At 37.6% G+C, this 27,315-nt stretch overlaps 2 protein-coding genes across 2 annotated transcripts in view; both read left to right on the plus strand.

Moving 5' to 3' along the window:
* Positions 1-728: 728 nt before the first annotated feature.
* Positions 729-9,005, plus strand: GLO1 (glyoxalase I). Its single transcript, XM_065835688.2, has 6 exons — positions 729-872; positions 2,005-2,087; positions 3,455-3,595; positions 4,395-4,462; positions 5,530-5,619; positions 7,788-9,005. Exons 1-6 carry the CDS (start codon positions 792-794, stop codon positions 7,874-7,876), a joined length of 552 nt encoding a protein of 183 aa, XP_065691760.2. The 5' UTR covers positions 729-791; the 3' UTR covers positions 7,877-9,005.
* A 2,725-nt stretch (positions 9,006-11,730) lies between these two features.
* BTBD9 (BTB domain containing 9) overlaps positions 11,731-27,315 on the plus strand; it is a 118,394-nt gene continuing 102,809 nt past the window's right edge. Inside the window, exons 1-6 of the mRNA XM_065833670.2 lie at positions 11,731-11,852; positions 13,704-13,867; positions 18,866-19,076; positions 20,163-20,526; positions 22,077-22,341; positions 24,326-24,545. Of these exons, the coding sequence (XP_065689742.2) occupies positions 13,786-13,867; positions 18,866-19,076; positions 20,163-20,526; positions 22,077-22,341; positions 24,326-24,545 (1,142 nt within the window). The 5' untranslated portion in view covers positions 11,731-11,852; positions 13,704-13,785. The remainder of the gene's footprint in view (positions 11,853-13,703; positions 13,868-18,865; positions 19,077-20,162; positions 20,527-22,076; positions 22,342-24,325; positions 24,546-27,315) is intronic.

Raw genomic sequence — 27,315 nt, forward strand, 5'->3', positions numbered from 1 at the left:
CCTGAGAATGCTGTGCTGCAAAGGTGCTTTTTCACAGAATCACCCTCACTGAGAAGAAGTTTCTGCTCAAATTTAAGTGGAACCTCCTGTGTTCCAGTTCGTACCCACTGTCCCTTGTGCTATCATTGGTTGTCACCAAGAAGAGCCTGGCTCCATCCTTGTGACACTCACCCACAGTTATCTGTATTTTTCTTCTGCGTATTCGATCCAGACGAGTTTTTGAAAGAAACATTATTATCCTCTTTTAGAGCTAAAATAATTCTTTATACTAAAATGTCACAGCGTCACTTCAAAGGGTGTCACATTCGAAGTCTCCGAGCACCTGCAGGCAAAGCAGAGGCCAGCATCTCTCAATACCCACCGAGCGCACCGCGGGTTTGTTTGTAAACAGGGCTGAAGGCGCAGAGCCAGGTTTTCGAACCACCCTAAGACGCCGCCAGCTGTGAGGATTTGCAGGAAAAGCACCGTTCCACGGGAGCTGGGTACCTACGGCTGCTCAAGCGTCTGCATGAGACCCTCTGCCTGCGAGCGGCGGCTAGAGGCACGCATCGTCACACTGGCGCGGAGCGTCCATGGTTTCATCCCACTCCTCAGCTAATTAACTCCGCAGTCAGGAGGCTCTTTCACGTTAATGCTCCCGGGAACGAACGGGCAGCCCGGCACTTTTCGAGCATCCCGCGGACGCCCCCGGCGGGCAGCGACGCGGCTGGCGGGACACGACCAGGGGCGGGCCGGAGGGCGGGCTCCGCCTTCCCCTGGGCGCCGCTGCTGCAGCTGCTTGTGTTCCGGACATGGCGGCCCCGGCAGAGCTCAGCGGTCTCAGCGACGAGGCAGCTTACGGCGCCTGCTCGGAGCTGGATGCCAGCACGAAGGTGAGGTAAATAGGGGTGATGAGGGTGCCTCGGGGCTGTTGGCACCGCGAGGGTCTGCAGCAGCACCGGTGTGCCCCACCGCTCTTCGCCAAGCGGACGTGCGGTGGCTGGGAGGCGGCATGGGGCCGGGCAGGGTCCCGGCGTGGCGGAGTGAGAGGGATGGCCAGGGATTGCTCGACTGGGAGCTGCCGCCTCGCCTTATGCAAGGAGAGCAGCCCGGCTCGGTTTCACCCTGGTGGTGTAGGGGAGATCCGCTGGGCCGGGCGTTGTGAGCCCCGGTCCCGTCCCGCCCCGCTTCCAGGCCGCCGTGTGGCACTCGGCCAGTTTGCTGGTGCGCGGAGCGTCGGTCGGGCTGGAGCTGAGGCCTCGCTCGGCCGCGGGGTTACCCGGCGCTTTGGGGACTCTTGAGCCAAAACACGCCAGGGTTGCAAACAAAGTCCCCCCAAATACCCCAAACTTTTTTTTTTTTTTAATTAGAAAAATGATATAATTGTATTTCATTTTTTCTATCTTTTTTTTTTTTTTTAAATATATGTGTACCTGTCAATCTATCCAGCCATTCACTTTTAATCTGCTCAGTTGTGCGGTAGCCCTTGGTATATAAAGTCACTCAGTGGCTCGAGGAAAATACCCTTGCAGAATTGCAGGCCAGTTTTGCTGCCAAGATATGATCAAGCTTGACAGAAATTCAACGCCTGTGCAATGGAATAATGAAATAATTAATAAAATTAATTCAGGAGTTTGTTTTAATTGTGTCTGTAGTGAGGCCCCATATCAAATAGGCATTTGCCTAGTGTGCTTGTGTGCAGGGTGGTTCATCTGTTGTACAGCTCTGTGAAAGAATAATAAAGATAAGAATTATACCACTTTTATACCACCGATAATATATATTGAGTGACACCGATGTTGTTGTTTTTTATTTCTTTTAAACATTGTGTTTCAAAGGCACATTGATTTAATACAAATCTGTATGTGTCGGATTGGAAAAAAGGTTTTATTTACACTTAGTGTAGTAGTCTGTTTATTACTCATAAACCTACTAGGTTTAAATTGATTATTAACTGTCATCTTTGTTAATAGCCATAGTTAAATTCTGGTGGATGTATAAATAATAAACCTTTATTTCCCACAGGATTTTATGTTTCAACAGACAATGTTAAGAGTAAAGGATCCTAAGAAATCACTGGATTTTTATACAAGAGTTCTAGGAATGACGTGAGTAAAAGTTGTATGTCACAATGAGTTCATTTTTTCCTACTGTTCTTCTGAAAAGTTTTTGTTATTTTGATGTAATTATACTAATTGGTCTAACTACATAAACAGTGCTGGCCTATCAGCTGATTCCCAGTTGCACAGTTAGTCTCTGAGAACTCCTACAGCACAGTTAGTGCCCAGACTGCAAATGAACTGGAGGAGAATTTTTTTTTTTTCTTAAATAGGTCATTAATTATCAGTGTACAAGTTGCCTACTTCCTCCTCACTTAGCCTGCAGCAGATAACTGGTTAGTTTTATGACAGTGCTTATAATCATGAGTCATTGCTGTAAATCTTGAAATGATGTTTTCTACTATTTCTCAGAGGTGGTTTGTGATCACTTCCGGTTATATTTATAAGAGACCAAGGCAATGGGAGCTGGAGACAAAGTCCAAACTCGTTTTGTAAAAGGCTGTTGGGAGGCAGGTGTGCAGCAGTAGCCTAAAGTGTTTATGGTAAAGCTCCTTGCACATCCTTGACATTTGAAATAAGTTATTTCAAAAAAATTCCAGCATGTTTTTGAACGTCTTGAAATGAGTGCAGACTAAAATAAAATAACTACTTTACTATAGTGAAGATGTGGGTGTGAGAAAATAAAAATTAAATACCTAGTAAGCTGAAAAGGAAATTAGATTTAGTTTGTATGCCTGGTTGTTCTAGTTAAATGTCCTACATAAAAATGAAGTATGCATACCCTCTTTAGACATTAGTTGAAAAGAAAGAAGTATCAAGTATTTCACAGGAAAGTGGATGACTTCTTGCATCTAGCAAAGGAATACATTTTATATGCAGCTTTTTCTGACCTCAAGTATTTTGTAGTTACATTGTCACATTTGAGATAGATTTTATCATTACACCTAGCTATTGAAATTGTAAATATATTTCATCTAAAGGTATGTTTGGGTTTTAGTCCTGCTATGTTCTTAAACTTTGTCTGGTGCCAGTGAGCTCCCCAGAATGAATGTTTCAAAGTAAATATTTTTATTCTTTGGTGATGTTTTAAAGTGGATAAACATAAAGATCTTACCGAGGAAGTATGGACAAGTAAACAGAGTGGCAACTTCAAGACATAAGTCTTTGTACTGGCTTTGCTATTCAGTTACTGATAGTTTGGCTTTTAAACATCTGATTCTTCTATTTTTTGTAGGTTTGTAATGTGTTCTGGAGTGTTTCTATTTGATAGTTCAAAATGTAGTTATTGTGGATTACAGTCAGCAAGGCAAAAAATCATAGCAATAATTCTTCCACGGGGGAAGCATCTTGGTTTATTTACAAGCTACCTGATTACCCATTTAAGTTACTATTTCAAAATAATTGTTGCCATTTAGACTGCTTCAAAAATTTGACTTTCCTACTATGAAGTTCTCGCTCTATTTCCTGGCGTATGAAGATAAAAATGATATCCCAAAAGATAAAGCTGAGAGAACATCTTGGACCTTCTCTAGAAAAGCTACACTTGAACTGACACAGTAAGTATTCATATAATGAGAGATAACATTTAGCTAACAGTGATTAAACAGAAGTAGATTAATGTAAATCCTGTTGGACTGAGTAAAAAATGTAATCATTACTGTGGAAACATCTTCATTGTTATATGGCCTTAAAATACAGCTGAGATCTTTCTCTCTTCAGAGCACTTTCAAACTGCTAGGTGAACAGTGGTACATAAATATGACATGATGCTTGCTGTATTTTAAGTATGCATGCCATCTGCATAGGGAAACTGCAGAACTTAGGAAAACCCAATGTGGTAAGAAGTTTCTTTGGATCTCCAGGGCATCCTAATAATGGATAACTACTGCTTTGAAATCTGATCAAAAGAGGTATTAAGTCAAAACTTCTCATAAACAGGACAATTTGGTTAATGCTACTAATTACTGTAATTGTGCAGAAAGAATCTCTCAAATATCCCACTGTCTTGCTTTGCTTCAGGACCTGCTCCCCCCACTGTTTGTTCCCCAGTGATGGGCAGATAAACTGACTCATGCAGCACAACCTTCTCTCTGATGTGAATGAGACAGGAGTGTCCCTGACTCGTTCACATGTAGAGCCTGAATACTAGTGAAGGGCTGTGAACATGACTGGATTAGTCCTTAGACTGTCCCTAGGGCCTCTGATTGGACAGAATCTTGATAATTTAATGAATGGAACCAACAGCTGGAATTCTCTGGTTGCTTAGGAGAAAGAACTTATCCTCTTGAGGAAACAGAACATTTAGGATTTGTTAATTTTGGCTTTTCTTCAATATGTATTAATTACTTCTTACAGCAACTGGGGCACTGAAAATGACGAAAAACAGTCTTACCACAATGGCAATTCAGATCCCCGAGGATTTGGTAGGTCTTCACTTTTGTGTTTGTAGTTTTTAAGCTTTGTTTAATTGTGATTATATCTTTTATCTTGTGTACTAGGGAAAAATAGAGTTTCAAATGTTTTTTAGAAAACAGCTATATAAATTCTGTGCGAAGATTATTTGGAAGTGTATGCTATAGGCTTTTTTAAAAAATGAGAATTAGTAGAGAAAATATTTTCAACTTGTATGGATCAAAAGAGCTCACACTTTCTGATTTTCTTCTCTTCTTCCAGCACGCATGCTGTGAAAGATTGTGAAAATAGGTAAACAAATGTCTTTCAGAGTAATGAATTACACTTTTTATAGTCTACTGCTTTGGCAAGCAATCACATACATGCTAATAGTAACTACTGAATGAAGAACAGTAATTGTTTTTGTGTATCATATTATCATGCTGTTTAGACTGATTTACGGTTGGATTTCTATTTTATAATCCACTGGTTACCCGTTTTAAGCTAGAAGGAGAATTACATTTGTCTGTAGCACTGAGGATAGTATTTGTGTGGCTCAATTTGATATTTTGAGTACTTGAAAGGTCACTGCCTTCTGAAATAAGTTTCATGTTGAATCCAACCACTTGACATTTAAAGCTTCTGAATTGATTTTTAAGTTCAGGCCTTGCATAGGGCTAGTGTTAGTCTCTGCAATACAGCATTAATGATAAACTCCTTGTACTGTGGAATTGAGAAAGTGCAGCAAAATCGTGTTATGTGGGCGTGCTTCGAGAAAGGAAATACAGGTAAAACAGTTTGATTGAAAATCTTGTTTTTTCCTCTCTGGATAATATTCTCGTCTAAACAAATGAGATATTTTAACTCTGAAGTTCCTATTTTTAAAGGAATTATCAAAAAGCCAGCTTTCTGAAGGAGAACAATGTTAATACCCCAAATGCTCTTCTTTCTGAAAACAATGTTTTTCTTGTATAGAGTCATAGTTTATGTAAACTACAGCATGGAAACTTTTTGCACAAGGTGAAATCTAAACAAACTTTTTCCTAGAACACCCAGCAATATTTACAGTGTACTTCACTTTTTTTACCTTGTTGCACAGGACACATTGGAATTGCTGTCCCTGATGTCAATAAAGCATGTAAGAGGTTTGAAGAACTAGGAGTGAAATTTGTGAAGAAACCAGATGATGGTAAGTCTCGACCAGAAATGTGAATCCATTTTTTTCCTTGTTTTTAATATATTGTGTAGTAGATCTTTCTGGAAGCTGTGTAATACATATTGTAGTTGTCACTGCTTAGAAGGTGCTAGAACTAGTTACCCCTGCACCCTTTTACACAATGGGCAAAACTGAAAATAGATCCATCTTGGTAACAATAGTTAATCAGTTTAGCTATGTGCCTTCTGTATGTAGTCTGACCTTCAGTAAAGTTCATGTGCTCTGTTGATGTCATAGTTTACTATGTTTACAGCTGCCTAGAGTTATTAGAGAATTTACTTTAACATGGATGACATTCACACATGCACATCTGTTTAGTTCTTATCATATGATAAGAACTCGGAAGACATAATTACTCCCACCCATTAAAACTGAATAATTCTTGACTTTTCTGGCTATTTTTATTTAAATACACCTAATACCACCTATTAGCTATTACCATTTTAACTGTTTTGCTGGCTTTGGTAGAAATAGCCTTGTTTGACGTGTATAACTTGTAGTGAAAAATGCATAATGTATAGCTCAAGAGTACATAAAGAATGTCTGTCTCAAAATAGCCTAAAATGTGCAGTAATCAGTGGTGAAAAGTCTCGTATTTTTCAACTGGATTCTCTTTCATGAAGAGACCTCATGAAAGTTTCAGGACAGATGTGTTCCAGACTGGACATCTGACACTCAGGAAGAGGCACAAATCTGTGATACTTCTTTCTTCTGGCTATAGGAACTAGGCTGTTGCCTGTGCTGATGGTGGAGTTTTTTAGTTTGAAAGTAACATCAGTACATGAAGCTTCAGCTTACACGTATTGGAATTGATCTTCTAGATCCCTTGCCAGAGAAAAAAGAGCAAGTAATTCAAAACAAACTTGAGTGATTTTCATCTTATTCACTGTGTTTTCAGCTGAAGCAAATGTGAGAAGTGTAACTGAAAACTTGAACACAGATTTTTTGATTTAAGAATTGAACTTAGTATTTCTAGCAGAGTTTCTGAGCCCTTTTTAATTTGTTCAGCACCTGTTGAACCCTGAGGATGTTGAAATGAGAGATCTTGACTTTGATTCTATATTGCTGCACAGCTCTAAGTATGTAGGAGGTTAAGTTTAGACTGCAAATGGAATAAATCACAGGAAGGAAGTCTTGAAGTAGTCAAGGGGGATTGAGAGCAAAAGTTTATTGTTAATATTAAGAAAAAAAATTGATGCAGCAAATGCCAAGGAGGAGGAAGAACTTTTGGACTTCACATTGTTTGTGGAGCAGGCTGAAAGACCTAATGTTTTTTTTTTTCCTATATTACTGAATCAAACATCTACTTTCTCAAGTTTTTGCAACCAGAATGTATTGAGAGTTAGGTTGGTTCTGTTACAGTAAATAGCCTAATAGAGTATAATTAAAAGTATAATTAAAAATTTCTGGTTAACACTTTAAGATAATACGTTAAGCTGTGCTGTCCTGGTCTACTGTTGGAAGAAAACTTTTGGGGACCCTGTTTTAATTAGTAATATTTTTTCCAATGGTAAAATTTTAAACACTTGGGCCTTGCGTTTTTCTGTTTCATGAAGTCATGCAAATGTGTATGGTAAAACACATCGCGGGGAGAAGCAAACAAAAACCAGTAACAAAACTTGAGTGTTGAGGCAGGAATGATAGGAGGTGAACAGGGCAGAGGAACACAGGACTTTATACTGGCAAAGCCAATTTGACAGCGTATGTCAAAACATCCTGGAGCACAAGAATATTTTCTGAATTCAGAGGGTGAACAGGGCAGTGGAACACAGGACTTTATACTGGCAAAGCCAATTTGACAGCGTATGTCAAAACATCCTGGAGCACAAGAATATTTTCTGAATTCAGAGGATGAACACTTACAGGGACATATGGAGAAAACTTCAGTCAACAAAAGACAGAATTTCAGAGTGATTTGAAACTACAGCTTGGTTAAGAGTAAGACTGACAAATTAGTATATAGTGATCTAATGCTGATTAAAAACTAATCTGGATTAGTTTTCAGAGTTAGTTGTCTAAATTTGAATCTCATGCAAAAGAGAAAGAAGTATTTTTCAAAGTAGTCATATTTGACATTAAGAACTAGTCATATAGTTTTAACATTATCTTAGTTTTGTTTTTGTTTTTGTTTTTTTTTATAGGTAAAATGAAAGGACTTGCATTTGTTCAGGATCCCGATGGCTACTGGATTGAAATTTTGAATCCTAACCACATGGTGACTCTCACTTAGTTCTAATGAAGTGCATTCTGTTAGATATGCCCCCGGAGAAAATCTGTAACTGTGAAATTTTCGCATAATGGAGAGGAATCAGTTGTGTTCAGAGTCTCCTCGAAAACTGTTTCCTGGGATCTCACTGTACTTCCTTTTTTCTTGTCCTGTGCTGCCACGGCAGTTTGTTTCCAATTAGGAATATTCAACTATTTGTTGGAAGAGCATTTAAGCAGATTCTCCTCTTGAACATTTGATTATCTTAATATTTCACTGAACACTACCAAAAGATACATAACCAGAAATCCACTGCATCTTACATTGTTTAGATTTAAAATGACAACAACAAATCCTATGTTTCTACTGGTGATCTTCAACAAGGAGGAAAAAAAAAATTCAGATTTTTTTTTTTTTATGAAGTAAGAAGATGTTGAAGGCTTCATGCCTTGTCTTGTATACTGGAAAATAAAATGTCAGACTAACTTTCACTTGAGTAGTAGCATGTTTTGCAAAAGTCCTAATCTTGCTTATGTTATGCCAGGCAAAACTATTTAAGGAGCAGCCTTAAACAGCCTTGCCTGGAACAAGAAACTTTGTGGATGCAATAAGTCAGTCCAGCAGAAAGAATTCCGTCTTTTGTCTGCTGACTGCCAGCCAAGATAGGAGGTCTAATTCATAGTGATCCTTCTTGTCTCTTCCAGTGCTAGAAAGAACTTGCTCATAATTTTTTGTTTCACTGAAAGTCTGGGGCTATATTTAACTTAAATACTCTGTACATTCTGTATTAGGAAATTAATGGAAAAGAGTATCTGAAACAAAATTCCTACTAATAGCCAGACATTTTAATCTGCCCTCTCAGAATGAGTGATTATTACTGAAATGATACCTGTAAACAACAGGAAAACATTTACATATGTTACACAAATTATTTGGTTTTATGCTGCTCCACCTGTTTATGAACAGTGTAGAAACCATGTCAGGTTTTGAAATCATGTTGTTCCTTCCAACAAGGAAAAAACCCTCTGTCCTGTCTTGCTGTGGTTCAAGTAGCACTTAACTCCTACCGAGTCTTCAGTTATTTGATTATTGCGTAGTGTAATGGCATTGCAGTTCACTTCCAAATAAAGCATTGTTGAGAACTACAAACTAATTTTAAAGCAGTATGACCTCTTGCTTTGCTAACTGTTGAATCCTATGTAATTGAAAGGCTATTTGTTTTGGTTCATGGATTTTTGTTTTTCAGAGGAAATCTTGTGATAATATGAGTTGTGAGTACAGAAATGAAGAAGATAAGTATGTGACTTGGTTAGCAGGATGTCTTAGTAACTTAATGATAACATGTGGAGTTAGTAATAACTGCCAATAAGTCCCTGGCTTACAAGTTAAAACAGAAATGTAGAAAGTATTGCATGTGATTCCTACTATGATACTGTACATACTATGATGATGTAGATGTTAATAGTGAGGTGTTGCTGTCCTAGCTCCGTATCTGAAAAATCCTTAATTCTGTCCACCTCATCTTAACAAGATAGCACACAAACTCAGTAATTTTTCAGAGCTCCATCTGAAAAATCATTCATAAAACTTAATGCAAGATATTTTATTTACCCTTGAAAATGAGTAGAATAGATTATATCCTTCCTCTGAGCCTTGGGTGTTGGAAAAATGAATGTGAAAACTGTTGCTATGCTTAATACCCCCTATGGATGTGCAAGCAATCATAAATTCATTGGAAGATAGACATAGTAACTCAAAAGAATTTTTTTTTCAGTGTTCTGTTTGTTATGTGAATCAACCCTGACATTTTACATTGTCATTTGTGTGGTATTTTCTGGCTGGTCTCTACAGTATCTACAGATACTGTGCTTTAGGTGATGCCTTATCAGTGTCATTCATATACATTTTGATAGGGACAGTATAGTTACCACTATGGGGAGTAGAGATCTCCTGAGTAAGCATGCTGTCTTAATAGATGTGAACATGGGATCTCACAATCTACTTCCTCCCAGATGTGGAGTTTTTGACATTGCATTCCCTGCCTCAAACAGGCTAATTCACCATAATAAAGTGGCAAATATTTTCTTGAATGCTGGGTTAGTTTTATGCCAAGTTTATTAAGTGGAAATGAGGAGCTAGTTCAAAGCTCCTTAGTTTCCTGAATGAGTAAATGAAGCTGTTCATTTTAGCAGAAAGGCTGGCTCAGCTGACTTACGAAACCTCACCCTACCTTAAAAAAAGGGACACTGTACTACAGAACACCTTATAGCAGCAATTAAAAGAACTCTTCATTTGAAGACTGTAGTGTAAATTTAGCATGATGTCTTCTGTAGTAGGATGACAACAGTGCCAAGAAGCATGAGAGCTACAGCACTGAGACAAAGCACACAGCTGATTACAGCTTATGTAGGTTTTGATGGCTAAACTGTGTTTTCCGTATATATCCTCTCTGCTGCTGGTTATTCTGAAATAGGAACTTAAAATGAAGCTCAACTGAAGCACAAGTGCTAACTGCAGCTATTATTCAGCATCTCTCATTGGATTGTATGAGTAGAAAAATTTAGACTAATGGAAATCCAAGTTGTCTAAAACTTTTATTTCAGGCAATACAGATCTAAAGCTTTATGACCAAGGCAGTGGCAAGGAAAATGTCAAAATTTTACAAGTGTGTAACTTGGTTATTCATATTTTGTCAATACACAGTGTTTCATTTGGATTTGTTTCATTGCATTTCAAAATACAGGTGTGACTGGAAAAGCTACTGACCCAATTGTATGGAATCCAGTAATTAAAGATAGTTTGTAAATCCCATGAGTAAGTCAAAAGGTGTGTGTAGGTAGTTCAGTGCATAACTACATGAGGAGGAGCAGGCTGTGTCAAAGGTTCTCTGCTTACTCTAAGCATGATTGCTAACTGTGGAATGAGCCTTAGTTTATGTGCTTCCCAAAGCATGGACATCGTGATGAGGCAATAAAGAGGAAACAAGTAAAAAACTACTGGCATCTATAAACTAGTTATAGCAGTATCATGAAGTGGGCAATGTATGTTTATCGAAAAAAAAAAGAAAAATATTACTGCTTCTTGCCATACTGAGAGCTAATTAGTATTCTCAATTATGAAATCAAAGAATAAACTAAAGAAAAACACTTTATGACAATTCTTTTACCTTTCAACAGATGTTAAAGATTTTAGAGGTAAGAACTTTTGAAGTTATGTTCCCACTGATGATAGACAATGCTATTTTTTCTTATTCCAAGTCAACACGTATTTTCTGCTAAATAAAGCACAGCGTTAAATGGCCTGTAGTGCTTATTCGGAGGAGCTAAATTTTGCTTCATGCAGTACAACAGAAATTGATCTCATGGTCACCTAGAGACAAGCCCACGTTCTCCTTACACACGGGCAGAGGTTCTCGGTTCGCAGGACAGCAGAGCCCACACCTACGGGCAAGCGGCTGGCGAGCGCACCGTTACACCGGAACAAGGGAAATGTGCGGTTTGAATGCGGCTGCAGCGGAGTCGCAGCGGCCGCCATGCTCGCCCTCCTCACCCAGCGCGGGGGGCGTCCGCAGCGACTCTTGCTGAGGTGGGCCCATGCGTGGTACGGGCGGGCAGCCCGACTCTCCAGCCGCCCTCGGCCCTGCGGCTGCCCCGAGCAGTGACAGTGGGAGCGCCACCCACTGCGGATGCGGCTCCCGGGCCCTCCAGCTCCGCTTTGGACCGAGACCCAGGCGCTCTTCTAGGGCTCCGCTTCGCACGTGCCGCTGTGCTACCCGCCGCCTCCACTCTACGGCCGGAAGAGGAAGCCAGCCATCGCGCGAACGGAACTACGGCGGGCGAAGCGCGCCACCGGCACCCGCTCCTGCGCCGTTCCCGAGGATGTTTGCTTCCTACGTCAGCACGCAGGAGAACGGCTGCTGTTGCTAAGTGACGTCAGCGCGCCGGTTGGCGTAGCGACGGCGGCGGGGCCGGAGGTGGAGGCCTTGTCGGCGGCGGGGCCGGTGAGTCCCGGGGGAGCGTTACGGTCGGCGCGGCGTCCGCCCTGCGGAGAGGGTTCGTGAGGACCGGGTTCCGGCCCCTCGGCGCGCTGTTGTCCCGGTTCCTACCGGGCGCGGACAGGTCGACCCGAGAGCGGGCCGAGGGAGAGCCGCTGGTGGAAGCGGGAGCCGCCCGCGGGAAGCAGCCGGGGTTGTTCGGCGGTGGAGGGGTCCCACCCGAAAGGGCTTTTTGCGGAGGCGAGGGAGGGGGACGGGCGGAGGTTGTCCCCTCGGCGCCGCCAGGCTTGGAAGGCGGCTTCTGGGGAGGCGGCGGCCCCGGTTCCCCGGGCGCGACCTTGGGCGGATCGCTGGTGCTCGGCTGCCCTCCGTTCCTTGGTTGTGATGGGCCCGTCTCACCTGCCTGCCCTTCTGCGTGCCTGTGTGCTTTGCAAGACCCTGTGGTGGTCCTGTTTGTTTATTTGTTTGAGTATTAATTCAATATTTTGGCACTTTGATAGTACACGCGATGTTGTCACAGGTTCTTCTGGGGTCTTAGTACGTAACTACTCTTACACACCGCTGTGATTTGTTGAAATTACTTTTTGATTTAGAAGAAGCTGTCATATTATCAGACTTCAAGAAAAAAACAACACAAAACAACTTGATGTAATCTTGCCTGTAATCTTTCTTGTCCAGCAATGCTCTTTGCTCGTGTCATTTTTTAAAGCACAACACACAGAGCCCTCCCAAATCGCTGTGCTGGAATCACTTAATTTTTTGGGTGTTGTGAGATTTAATTTGCGCCTACTTGCAATGTCAGTGTATTTAGCATGTTTTCTGTTACAAATTTATAAATCAGGTGCCTGAAGTGTACTATTCTGTTGAGGTCTGTCCACTTACGTTTATCTAAAAAAATCCACTAGAATTTTTGTAAATGGCTCTTAAATACATTTTCATAATACAAGCAAAATATTTACATAGTATGTGTTATTCTCCAAAACTGTGAGATCTGCTTTGTCAAATACCAGTTTCCAGTTTGCTGGATTAAGATGTGGTTACTTTCCAATTCATAAGACTACCTAAAAGTTATTTTTCTTTCTTCTCACTTGCTACCTTTAAAGAAGATTAGAGAGTCTCTTGTGAGAGAATTCACAGACGGAGGTATATCTGTTTAGCAAATTAAATACAGTTCATTTTTCCCACTGGCAGATATGATGGGAAGAATAACAGTAATTTATACTTGTTGAGAGAAGCTTATTATGCAGGTTATATATTTAAACAAAGCCTTATATTTTGGTATTTCTTCACCTCACAGTTCTGCTTTTGTATTTGTAAAATTAAAGGCTTGCTCAGGGGAAGGATCTGTAACTGCCTGAAGTATTGTAAAAAAAAAAACAACAAAACAAACCACAAAACAACCACTAAAACCCAAACAAACTTCCCAAAATCTTTAGCTAGGTAAGAACACTCAGAGAACTTCGGATGTGCGGAGAATAAAAAGTGTGTGATACAGTTGGTATAGACTTGGCTTAATTAGGACACCTGTGTGGAAAAATGATGTTTTCAAGGACATTAATCCTGTACCAGAAATGTCAGATGAATTTTTTGTGGTTTACAGTGAACAAATGAATGGCAATATATTATGACCTTTTTTGATGGTTAGAAAAATGAATGGTTGAAATTAAATGATGATGACTCAAAAAAAATATTCTAATGCTATGTTCTAACATTATTAGAAATTTTGCCATAAAATGGAGGGATATTTTAAAGTAATTTATTTGCACAAAAATTGCAACTGAGAAATATGCACCTCACTTTTGTGATAGGGTGAATGCCACCACTTTGTGATGGTCTATATTTCATGCATTCTTTCAGGAAATGGTACAGTTGCTGCTGTGCAGTTGGATGTTGTTGAAGAGCCTTTCTATGAGCTTGCTGTTCAATCTGTCTGTTCAGAATGGCGAAGAATCCTAATTTTCAGGAAGCTGGTCAGCTGCCTACAGGCTACATTCACGGTAGATCTTCAGACAGCTTTACTGGTGAGTGGACCAATGTATTTTCTTGAGATTTTAACTTAAGGGCTTACTTGTATACCATTCTAACTAGGTTGTATCGAGTGCATTAGTACCTATTTTATATGTGTGTTCTAGAAATAATCTGCACTTAATATATTGTTCTGTGTACCTAGCTAGACTTTTCTTGGTCTTCTATCAGAGGCGTATGTCCCTGAGCAGAACATAAACCGCTAGCACTATAGCACTTAAGTAATGGGAAAGTATTTGCAGGTGAGCAGTGCATAACTTCCTGTATGCTTTGAATAGTATTATTTTTGGTACTAAATTGTTATCCAGAATGTTGTAATTGAGTGGCATGGTTATTTACAATTCAACAGTTAACATCTGCTTTTCTTTTAATCCTTTCACAACAGAAGGGTTGGAGATGAGACTTAAAAGTTCTGTGAATTTAATCTACTTGATCTTGATCTGAATCTATAAATTTGTACTACATTGATCATGTTATTGTTATTGGATACTAAGTATTAGAACGTATTGTTTTTCCATTTCTGTTGCAGTTTTCACTCAGTCAATTTTGTCACTGTTATTTAGAAATACAAGGGAGCTTCTGTAGTGAATCAAAATATTTACTCAGTGCATGTGGAAATGTTTACTAAAAATTCTTGTTTCCTGAGATGTTATCTTATTGTACCAGAACCTATGAGAACAAAATATTTTTTAATAAAAAGACACGTGTATATCCATTTAAAAAACAAACCATATGTTTTCAAACAATGGTATGTTTGTACAGTAGCCTTACTGTCACACCTACTGTGTTCTGTGAGGCTACGATAATAGAGATTGTAATTAAAGTAGTATTTTGCTGGACTTGATTTAAAGCATGGCAATATGTTTTTATGAAGTGATGAATTACAGAAAATTGAAATACTACTCAAATCCCTTCCTATGAACTGAGAACCAATTCCTATTTCTAGATAAAATAGTGGTGTAATAGAACTATAGGAAAATTGCCTTTGTGTAATTCTGACAAAATCTGTGTTATCTTGCTAGGTACAGACTAGATGATGAAGGAATTAAGTGTTTCAAGGGCATGAAATTATGTGATCAGTGTTTATAATCCAGATTTTTGATAGAATTTTTAGCTGTAGCGATAGTCTGTTTACTTGCGTTTATTTCTAAAGTTTCGATAAAGTTATCAGTTACGTAAATATTTTTCATTCATTTTCTATTCAAAAATTCCAAATTATTCATGAACAATTTCCTGAATTCCTTTTTCCTTGCCTGATACATTATAAAAAAAAAACGTTTCTGTGCTTCATTGAAACAGCATTGCTTTTCAGAGAGCTCCTTAGTGATAGCCCCCAGGCGGGGGAAGTGACTGAGTACTGGTCTTTATTGCAGCACTGATTTGAGAGTTGTTTAGTAAAGGTGTCATAGGGATTTTGCTGTTGTTGCTGTATTTTCTAGATCTCCTTTCTATATGACATAACGTGTTACAGATTACTTACAAAAAAGAAATATCGCAAGCTGAAAACTGTGGAGGTTTTGTTGTTGTTTTTCTAGCCGTGACACATATTGTGTAATATTGCATATTGCCTTATGTAATAAGTACTGGGCTGCATTTTTCACATTCTCACTACTGAAAATCATGAAGGTTGTCTTTTAATGGGATCTTGGACAGAAGTGGTTTGTGGGCCTTCTGACTTAACAGATGCCTTTTGAGATTGTTGCAGTTTTAATGGTGCCTCAACTTCACTGAGAAGACTGTTTTACTCTGTTTATTTCTGTGATGTGAACAAAGCTGCAGCAGCTGACTGCAGAAGCAGTTAATTAGGTCTGAGCACCTCCTGGAAGTAGGTTATGGTGCCGGCAAGAGGTTTGTAAATGGCTTGGGCTTTTATGCTGAAGTTTCCTTAGCATTCTTCTTTGACTAGCAGGAAGAGTAAGCTGAACAGGGTGACCCTGATGACAGAAAATGCCAGAGGGATCTTCAGGAAGGGGTTTGCCAAGCTCCTGGCAGCATCTGTCTTTTTTATAATAAATAATACTTTGAGTTGCAAATAGAAAAATATATGTTTAGCTCCACAGGGAGGTTGTAAGCTCATAGCTACTTGCCACAACTGAAGCAGAGTATTACTTTTTACTTCCTCAAACAAGAAATGTGCCGATCACTTCAAGGGTTGATGGAATTCCTACCATCAACCACGTCTAGGAAGATCTGAAGTCAGGCATTATTTGGTTCTATATTTTGAAGGCAGGACTGCTCTCACTGGGCTGCTTTATATGGAAAAGCCGCAGTACAGATGAACCTTGCATTGGAAATGCATAGTAGTAAACAAATAAATGAGTTTGAGTGCTTCTTCAATATCCTAGTGTTACCCACAGAAGGCACATAGGGCACATTTGTAGTTTTCATGAAGCTGCCAGTTTCCAACACTTAGTGTTATTTAAGTATTTGCAAGGCTCCTCAGCCAGAGGTCTGTAACCATGTTTGAGTCCCATGTTTCCCTCTGATCAGTATGTTCTTGTTTGAAACTGGCAATTTACAATACTACATTGTACCAGCAATTTAGAGCCATTAAACAGTGGAACAAATTTGTCTTGCAGCTTACACGCAGGGACTTCTAAGTTTCTACTTTCATCACTTGCTGTAGTTCAGAGTCTTGAAGTGGCATCATTGGCTTATTAGCAAGTGTCCCCATTTCAGACTTTGCCCTCTTCTGTATACTGATCCTTGTTTATAGAGAGGTTCATGTACCCTTGGGAGGGAAGCGTGCTTTTGATTTTGTTTACTTATTTGACCTGAAATGTAAACAATTTGCCCTTGAACTTTTCACCCTATTACATGACAACATCCACAGCTACTGGAAGCGTCAGCGTGCAGCTGATGGCATTCCCTTATCTTTACCACTTTTATAGTCAAGACAGGACCTATTCCTATTTTTTAGAGATAAGAGTGAATGAAAAAAACAAATAAGTAGAATGTAGAAAAAAAATTAAAAATAGATTTTAAAATCAAACTGTACCTGTACTTGTATGAATATAGTAAATGAACTTCCCTAATCAATCAAAATTGGAACTAGCAGAAGAGAGTACAGAGTTGCTTGATAATGTGCATGTAACTGGCACTTTATGGGGTTGTCTGATTATTGTGAATGTATACCAACAACAGCAATTAGAGACTTGAAATCTTGAAGGGAGATCAGGTCTTGAGATTTGCTGAATAACAAATACATCCTCTTGTGTGCTCCTTTGTTGTAAGAAAAGGCTTTATATTTTGAGGGCATTTCAATTTTGCTATGGTCTATAAACCAAGATAATTATGTTGTGATAAATATTATTGCTTGTGTAAGTAAATGTAACCTGACTGTGAGTTAAATTAATCTTGCTTGTTACAAAGTAGATGTTACTGAAAGTGTATGTGGCATAAATCTGTTCAGTGCAGAGTTGTCTTAGCTAATTGTAAATTAACCAGTGCAAATGGAATAAGCAGACTGTTATTATGAAAAACCATAAAAATTAGTTTACTATCGTGTCAGGGTAGAAGAAGAACTGTACAGTGCTCTGTGTTCCCCTGGTTAGGCTGCCTCCAGTATCTCCGCCAGTACTGCTGGTTTCACGCTGTAATGACTACACAGGCACTCAGCTTCTAATTCAAACAGCAGAGAGAGCCCAAAGGAAGTTGGGTTTTGTTCCCATTTGTGCTATATTATCAATCTAGTATGCTGTGTTTCTCTCAAATCTTATTTTCTATCACTTTTTCTAGTTTACTTTAAAGTTCTTTGGGACCATGTTTCTACAGTATCTTGATTTTGGATTAACTGTTTCCATGGGTTACAGAAGTGCAAATAATGCTTAACCCCATGCACATGTGTTTTTCTTGTTGGGGTAGCAATGACTGGAAACAGATGTGTATTTTCTCATTATACTTTTAAAATATAGCCTAAAATACGTTCATGTCATGAGTATTTCACTTGAAACATTAATGTGTTAGCTGTTTGCAGGGTACAGCTTCATAATTTTCCTGCTTCTTGTGGTTCACCATCTTTCTTCAGCACTAAGCATGTGCTCAATTTGAAAAGTGGCTAGTTGTGGGAGCACAGAAGGTGTCTCTGAAAATATGGATGGTTATTATCTGAAGCAGCCAGCCTTTGTTTATTTAAAAGTAAGCAGAAGTGTACAAGCTGATTTGAGACCTAAATTCTCCAGTGGATGATCTTGCCACCAGGACTACAGAAAGCCTCTGTTGCTGAAATAAACCAAAACCAACAAAACTAAAACCTCTTGTGAATTAAGAAATAACAAAATAATGTAATCGAAGATATGACTAATGCATTAACCTATACTGTGCATTAATGGACAGTCTCCTACTTTTATGATTGAGCAGGATTAGGGGCTTATTTTCTTACATATATGAGGGAACAAGAAAACTGAGTAGAGAGGGTAAGAAAGTCGAATTGCACATCGTAAAGTTTTGCTCTTTGACAGACTTTGTTATTTATTAAAAGCGAGCCAGATTGTATATTTTCTCCCAGTTCTGGAGAGTTGATTGGAATTCTGCAAAAACACGGATGTTTTTACTTATCACTGATTTTAGTAGAGACTTGGGAGTTAGAGTTAAGATTGTGCTTAATTGGTCAAATTATTTTATTTCTTTGTAATATATGTGCATTTTAATTCAGATAAAATTGCTTTCTAATGGTAACTTTAATTAAACTAGCTTAATTTTTAATTCCTTTTTTTGAAGCGCTTAAAGTAAATGGACTAACAGAGCAACAAGGTGATGGAATTCTCTGCAATATTTCCTCTTGACTAGAATTGTTGATGCAAGGTTGCAAGCTGCGTTGTGTCCTGTTGTAAATGAACTTGAATAGAAAAACCTCTTGTTTTCATTTTTCTTGTAATACGTAGTAACTTATACTGGTTGGCTTTTTTTTTTTTTTTTGTAATCGCAGCTTGAGCTTTGCCATTTTTTAAATATTTGTGCCCTTTATAATACTGGTTGTTTTCTTTTTCCTTTAGGCTACCAATATCACCACCCCTCCAAGATGAGTAACAGCCACCCACTTCGTCCTTACACGGCTGTGGGTGAGATTGACCACGTTCACATTCTGTCAGAGCACATTGGTGCTCTAATGAATGGGGAAGAATATAGTGACGTTACCTTTATTGTAGAAAAGAAGCGTTTTCCAGCACACAGAGTGATCCTGGCTGCTAGGTGCCATTATTTCAGGTGAAGTATAGCTTTTGTCAGGCTCACAGGAAATTTTCATGCAGATAAGATAAACATTGTTACTCTATGAACTTTTCAGGGTGTAATCATCTGTCCATTGAATGTGACCTTTTCTGTGTGAATGTTTCCCTGCACATCAAATTATTGTGTCCAGATATAAAAAGATAAATACCATGTCATGACGTTATTCTTTTGACCTTCATTAAATTGGATTTTGAAGGTAGTTTCACAAATTCAAGAGAGAGGTAACTTCTGAACAGAAAAGTTCTGCGGTAAAGTTGTTTTGATTTCTCAGAGTATGAATGTTTTGCTTCTATGGAATATACTCAGTTAGAAAGTTCAATTTTGATGCATTGGAATTGAGTATTTAAAGAGGTCTGGCTGATACAGTTTAAAATATATATTTTAAAACTAGGAATGATGCTAATCCAGCTCTTTTAAGAGATGGACACTTCTCATTCGAAATATAATTAATAGAACTTCCTGATAATCTTCCAGTTAATTTTATCAGAGGGATAAGCTCATAACTAAACTGTGAATGCAAGTTATGTTCCAACTGCCTATCGTATTTAAAAAAAAAAAATCATTATTAGTACTTCGATTTTGCTCAAGATTTAGGATTTCGTTGGAGTTGCTGCGTCCTGGGTTTAGAGTAAGGAATCGAGGATCAAGAATCTCATGATTTGCTCATCTACCATTGCCACTATAGTGGTGAACTATTTTTTTCACTTGCTTTCTGCAAACTTTTTTTTTTTTTTCTTACTGAGTGCACTATATGAAAAAAAAAAAAACCAACCGAGAATCAAATCACACTTTCTGCTTTGCAAGCTATTGCTCAAAGTAGAGATGGAACAATTGTTGTATAGGATAAAAACATGATCCATTAGAATATTATTCTTGTGCAGCTTCTTGCAAAGCAGAGCTGTACTTTATGTGCCAAGAATAAGGGTTTTTCCTTTGTAGATTCTTAAACCATATCCCTTTTGTATTCCCCTTGCTGTAAATAGTTGTTTATTCCTTTCTCTTTCTACTCTTTGCCTGGCTTTTATCAGGATATAAACTTCTCAAATTTTGTCTTCCTTACAGAGCATTGTTGTATGGCGGAATGAGAGAATCTCAGCCTGAAGCAGAAATTCCTCTTCAGGACACCACTGCAGAAGCATTTGCCATGCTGTTGAAATATATTTACACTGGTCGTGCTACACTACGAGATGAGAAAGAGGAGGTTCTCCTAGACTTCCTAAGCCTGGCACATAAATATGGGTTCCCAGAACTGGAGGATTCCACATCTGAGTATCTTTGCACAATACTTAATATTCAGAATGTCTGTATGACATTTGATGTTGCCAGTCTGTATTCCCTTCCCAAATTAACGTGTATGTGCTGTATGTTCATGGATAGAAATGCCCAAGAGGTGCTCTCCAGCGAAGGCTTCCTTTCACTTTCTAAGGTATATCTTTTGTTTGCACTTTTTTCCCCAGGAATGTTAATTTCTCTACAACTTCATGATAAAATACTAATGGGGCACAAAAATACAAGTTTATATATTAGTTAACAGGTATCACTTTTTACTAGTGAAACTGTGACAGATGGAAATGTTCAAGCCAAGGTGAACTGTTTTGAATTTTTTAGAATAGATAAATGAAGTAAATTTAATGGAGTGTTTGAAAAGGTAGGAGCAGATAATCTAATCTTAAATTGTCTTTTTTAATCTGTTCTTGAAATCATATAATTTGGCTTCTGAATGCTGTCCAGGGGATATAAAGGGAAGATTTGAAGGTAGCAGAAGATACTACTTTCCATTAATTTCTTGATATAAGCTATCTCAGCTGATATTTCTACTGTGTAAGCTAAAGCATTCTGGAAGTTTCTGTGGTTATTGTCATCATGTTCTGAAATTGCATAATATGGTGATGGTGTAGGGTGGTTTGGGTTTTTTCTGTGTTGGTTTTGTTATTGTTGTTAGATGAATAAATATTTGTGTCTGAGTTAGGCCATTTGTGTCTGAGTTATGCTACTGAAATTTTCCACTTACTCTGGAGAGATCTTCGAACTGGACATAATAGTGATAGAGTGTTTTCAGGTGGTGTTCACGTGAAGCAGTAGAGCATCTTGAATGAATGATGGTTTAATTTTTATTTTTTTAAGTGTTTTTGGTGAAAAGGCTGTGATGGGTCTGTTCTTTGAATAAGTCCTGTACTTACTAGTTGCATGGGGGAAAAAAAAGCATTTTCTCTCTACTATACCCTGTTATGTGCAGTTTGTTAAATCTGAGCTCTGAGAGCATATTATCAATAAAGAAATTAGCAAATGTCATTCATCAGGAAGCACATACTCTGACATCTTTGGCATAGCCAGTCCTGATATATATGAGAGATTTGTCTTTTTCTTAGGCAAACTCCTAATTATTCTGCTAGAAAATCAAAAAGCTGTTCAGTTCTTTTTGTTCTCATTTTGCAGTCAGTGGCTTTTCTGCATGAGTAAGAACCACTGAAGTTTTTGCCTGCTGATTTTAAGTAGGTACCGAAAGAGAGCTAGAAAGGGTCGGGGGGAGGCAGAAATCCCAAGTAGTTATAAATGGTTTTAAAAGGTGCAAGCCACACGTTTTCTCGTCAGTGTTCTTATACCAGTCTAACCTTAAGGGAATGCTTTGAATTATATTACCAAATCCCCAAATCACTTCTTATGTTCCAAAGTAAATTTGATGCAGTAACTGGAATTAAATCGATTTAAATAGTTCTCCACATTTCAATTCTGACTTATTTCTCCTAGTGGGTTTATAATATTACCTATTATTTACATGATGGATTCAATAATTTTTTGCATAAGTAACTAAAACAAGCTACTGTTTCAGGTAGTCTCTCCTTTGGAGATTATTTTTAATAACTGAAGTTAAAATCCCCATTAATTTTTGCCTTTTTGTTTCCTATTTTCTTCTTGTTTTTAAAAAAATATTTAATTTTATTTTTATTTATTTAGGACTTTTTTTTTCTTTTCCAGGCTGCTCTTCTAAGTATTGTACTGAGGGACTCATTTGCAGCTCCTGAGAAGGACATTTTCCAAGCTTTGATGAATTGGTGTAAACATAACCCCAAGGAAAACCATGCTGAAATCATGCAAGCAGTACGTTTGCCATTAATGAGTCTAACAGAACTACTAAACGTTGTAAGACCTTCTGGATTGTTGTCACCTGATGCCATCCTAGATGCCATTAAGATTCGTTCTGAAAGTCGGGACATGGACCTCAACTACAGGGGCATGTTAAGTAAGTATGAGTTTGGTGGTTTGATTTTTTTTTTTTTTTTTTTTTTTTTTTGGTCATTTGGTGACTGTAATTGTCTGGAGGATATGGTTAATTTGTTCTTTGAGTTTTTATCTATTGTGTGTTTTAAAAAGCTTATTTAATTAAATATCTTGTTACATACTATTCTTGCCATTTCTATTACTCAAATGATATTAGTCAACATATTTTCTTACTTTGTATCTCATATTACTCAAACATGAATTTTGTAATAAAAGTATTTTCCTAGAGGAAGTAGTATTCTAATAGCAAATCTTTGGCAAGAACATTAAAAATAAAAATGCATTGGCTGTGGGATATGCAATATTTAAATGGTTTTATGTTGATGATAACTCATTTTCTACTTCATGAAGATTTTCATCTTCACTACTTTTGATTTTTCTCATACTATTTACATGCTTGCCCAAGTAGTATAAACAAGTCTTCCAAAATTTTGTTAATGGAAGCTTAAAAAGTTTGACTTTTGTCTGTGCTCTCTGTTAATTCAACAAGAATATCTAATACTGAGTTTCAAAAATATATTGTTAGTTTGCTATACCATGTGTGATTTGTAGAGAGTATTTGCCCCACAGCAAAGAATCAAGTGAAGTGTTCTTTGAAAGCTTGCAGTGGAGTCTGTCAGTCAGGCATGAAGGGTCCTGAAAATGTAACTACTTTATCAGAACTGCATCCCCCTTTTGTTCTCTCTTAGAAGTTACAGATTTAATATTTAAACATTTGAGTTAATATTAGGATATTGTAAAAGTCTTGTCATGTAAGACATTCTATTGGCAGTGCAGTGTTTTCTGATTTTTTTTTTTTTCTGCCTATTTATGTCTCAATAATAATATGCTCCTCATCTCAAGATTTCCAGCTTCGTTAGAATTACAGATTTTTATGGAATTGAATTTCTGTGTTGTTTTAGTACTAGTTCAGGCTCTTGGGACTTCTGCTTGTGGAAACATGGCAGTTTCATAGTTGTGCATTTGATGTTTTTATGTAGTAGTACTACAAAGCAGTTAAAATTCTACCACTTCAAATTCTCTTCTTTAGATGTTAAACTTAATGTCTTGTTAAAATTCATACTTCTCTTGCCAACGTGCCTGAATGGTTCAGGGGCAGATTTTCGTCATTTAGCTTTCAGATCATGTTTTATAGACCTGTCCTCAAACAAGACTGTTCAAAATACCTTTTTAACAGGGTGGTTCATCAATGTGTTGTTTTGTAGTTGGAGTTAGGGATATTATCCCCAGTTATCTTGATGGAAGATCTGTTTGTAGGATGTAACAAGTTTATTCCTGTGAAGTGGTGGCAAAAAGATCTTGCTTTACCATGTTCCTTCAAAGTTCTAGTAGCCAAAAATTCCCATTTCACTCAGGTTTATTTAGCTTTGCAGAGTACTGGAAGCTTGTATAGCTATCAAAATAGCTTGTATAGCTACACCACTGTATATACCACTCTGCAAATGCACGATACATCCACATCTTGAACTTTTCATGGGATTTTTAGTTTCCTTCCACTTCAAACCAAAAAACCTCCAGTTGAAATTAGAACAATAAAAAAAAAAAAGATAAGGGCAAAAAATGAGAGGTATGGTGAGAGGTTGATCACAAAGAGAGACTTGAATAGACCAAACCTTTAAAACCAGGAGGAAAGTGATGATTTAATGAGAAAGTTTCAACAGAATTCTGTAGAATCATGAAGGGGGCTGAGAATATAGATGCTACATACTAGTAAATTATCACTACATATTATGATAAAAGGCCTAAGGGGCATCAAACAAAATGGAAGAAGGAAAAATTTCTAAAATACTTCTCTTTTTCTACTTTTGTTTCTCCTTGAGAATGTGTTCGTAACCAAGAAAGGATGCTGGCAATAATTCTTTGTTCTGACCTATTACAGTTGATGTTTAGAACAGTGTGCAGTGGGAGAGTGTAAAAACTAAGCAATTATTTCCTTCTCTTCATAGTACCAGGGGAAAATATTGCGACAATGAAGTACGGAGCGCAGGTTGTAAAAGGGGAGCTGAAGTCCGCTTTATTAGATGGGGATACTCAGAACTATGACTTGGATCATGGCTTCTCTCGACACCCGATCGATGATGACTGCCGTTCTGGAATTGAAATCAAACTAGGCCAGCCATCGATAATCAACCACATACGAATACTCCTGTGGGACAGAGATAGTCGGTAGGTGCCACGTTCATGTAAATAGGGAAAGTAGTGCATTTCATACTGGTGGTAATATATTAGTGCAAAATATTCATTAAATATTTTATAGAAACAGCATGAGACAGTGTTGGGGATGACAACTGTTATTTTTAAAACCCTGCTTTTTAAATGCAATTTTGGCTGCTTACGCACCAGATCATCTTTGTGATAGTAATCTACCTTATAATATTTCAGAGTATTTTTTTATCTTCATTAAATAGTTTATACTAATAATGAAAGTTTACATAATTTAAATTGATATAATTGTTTTCTATTTGCCATTTAGTTTTCAGCTGCTTTTATTTCAGTTTGAAAAAGAATATTCTAGTTCTTTTGCAGAAACTGTATTTTTTACATATTTACATTCCAAACATTGAAGAAATGTTTGCTCAGATTTTTTTGATATATCAAAATTGCTAAGAAATAACACACTTTGATAATAATTTGGAGAAAGTAAAATTTATTTAGAATGTGAATTACCAGCCAACTACAGTAGTTATTAGAAGCCACTTCATGGTGAGACTGGTGAAGTATGAACTATCTTGGATGACTTAGCCAATTTATGCTCAGCTGCTTTGTATTATTATGGAACGCATGAAAGATCAAATTACGCATATTTTAACAATTGAGTGCTTAACTAGGAAAATTGCAAGGTTCTTTTTATCTGACAAATTGAGTATATTAATTTTATTACTTGGCAGGACAAAGATTTTACAGTTTAGTAGACAGCTCATGCAGATATTCATAAGCAATTTTCTATGAAAGACAATAAAACAAGCTACTTATACTTTTAACACATTATTACCTTTCTGCTAAAAGTTTAATTTTATATTGCTTCCAGACTAGTTTAGAATTGCAAACCAATTGCATTTTGTTTTGTTAACTAAGATATGTACTATTTTACAACAGCGTGTACTAATGTTTTATTGATTTTTATTTTTATTTTTGTAAATGAACTTATTTTAAAAATATGATTTGCAGTTATTAATCATTCAAAACAAACTGCATTAATTTTTAGCTATTTAATTGTTTCAAGTAAGTTCTTCACATTCAGTTCAACTGAAATTTATGCTTTTCTTCTGTTCCTTTTGAAAAGATTGAAAAGTAAAACTTTGAAGGTACAGGGAACTACTTCATACAATATTATACTACTTGTCCCAGAAAATCAAGCCAGTTTATAAATCAATTATCAACCAATTTTATAACATATGGAAAAGTATTGAAGACATATAATGACGAGTTCTCTAGCAATTTTTAGAAAAATGACCCTCATGTGCAAGGCAAAAACCAGCAGCTGTTGAAACGTAGGGAAAACCCTGTATCTTTGGGACATCTTATAAGAAAATTTTATGTCGCTTGGTGTCTTTTGCCCTTCCTCTGAAATTTGTAGGGCAAACCTGTGTTGGTGGCAAAATACCAGACGAGATGGACTTGTATTTCAGAGTTTCTTGTCTTCATAAATTGTTGTGGGTACATTGGTTTAGAATCTCGTTTGTGCGTCATCCTGACTTTGTTTTTCTCTGGAAAGTTTGCTATTGGACTTTCTTTTGCTTTGTATCAGGTATAGTACCTGAATTGTCAGGTTCCCCCCACCTCCAGTAGCTCAACTATCTAAGATAAATGGAAAAGGAAGTATTTGGGATACTTTTGTCCAGTTGTGGGCTCCTCAGTAGAAGGGGGAACTTACTGCTCTTGTCACATATTTAGTCAAAGAATATAGAGAACACAGGGCCAGAGTCCTCTTACAGCTGTGTGCTGAGAGGACAAAGAGCAGTGGACAAAAGCAGCAAGATAAGTTCCTGTTAAATATTAGGAAAATAGTTCATAGTGGGGTAGTTGAATGTAGGCAAAGTTTGCCCAGAGAGGTTGTGAATATCAGTCCTTGGAGGTATGCAAAACTTTACCAGCCAGGACCTTAAGGATCTTGCTCTAAGATTGTCCTTGCTTTTTCTAGAGATACTTTCCAATCTATATACTGTTTTAGTCTAAGAATTGTCAGCCACTTATCTGCATCATGGGATACGTGAATAATGTCTCCAAAATAGATGGTTTAGCAACTGTATGAGCACATGGTGGACAACTTTTTAAACTACTCATTCATTTTAACTGTCTCTCTGAAGCTCTGGTTGGTTGGATATCTTTATGTAGATAATGTATGTTCTTAACAGAACCAAATGCAAACTAACAGGTGTGTTTTGCACCTCTAGAGGTGTTATTAACAGATGAATTGTGGATATAAACATGCTAAGGAGACTAGCTGTCCAAATTACCTCTGCAAAAAACATGCTGTCCTTAAGAAAATAAAAGGCATTGTGTTGTGTATTATAATAGGACTCTATTCTTGTGATAATTTTTGTTTGCTTGGTACCTTCAGAAACAAAAAAACCCAGCATGTTGTATATTGGCTACAAATTTACATTAGTCTAATGATGGTGATGTGAGAATCCCTAAGTTCTCACCACACAGGGGACAGACAATAAATTTTGGATCCAAACTGCTGAAACTCTAAAATGCTGGATGCTAGTTTGGCCAAGTATTCATGTGCCAGTAATAATAATGTTGCTAAAACAGTGTATTTTTATGGGTTGTGAATATTATACATCTGGTTGGTGTAAATGTGAAAGCTGATTACGCAATTGACATCTCAAAGACCCTGCATTACCTTTCAAAGTTGATAAATTAGTATTAACAGTGCTATCTAACATTTTAAGAATTTTTTAAAATACCACTTTAGACATCCACCTCTCTA

Source organism: Patagioenas fasciata, chromosome 3 (genome assembly GCF_037038585.1).
Source record: "Patagioenas fasciata isolate bPatFas1 chromosome 3, bPatFas1.hap1, whole genome shotgun sequence".
Lineage (NCBI taxonomy): Eukaryota > Metazoa > Chordata > Aves > Columbiformes > Columbidae > Patagioenas > Patagioenas fasciata.

Coding starts and splice junctions, on each gene's coding strand:
- GLO1 (XM_065835688.2), top strand. CDS start 792: ATGGCGGCCCCGGCAGAGCTCAGCGGTCTCAGCGACGAGGCAGCTTAC. Junction 3,596..4,394: donor GCTACACTTGAACTGACACA/GTAAGTATTCAT, acceptor TACTTCTTACAG/CAACTGGGGCACTGAAAATG. Junction 4,463..5,529: donor TTCAGATCCCCGAGGATTTG/GTAGGTCTTCAC, acceptor CTTGTTGCACAG/GACACATTGGAATTGCTGTC.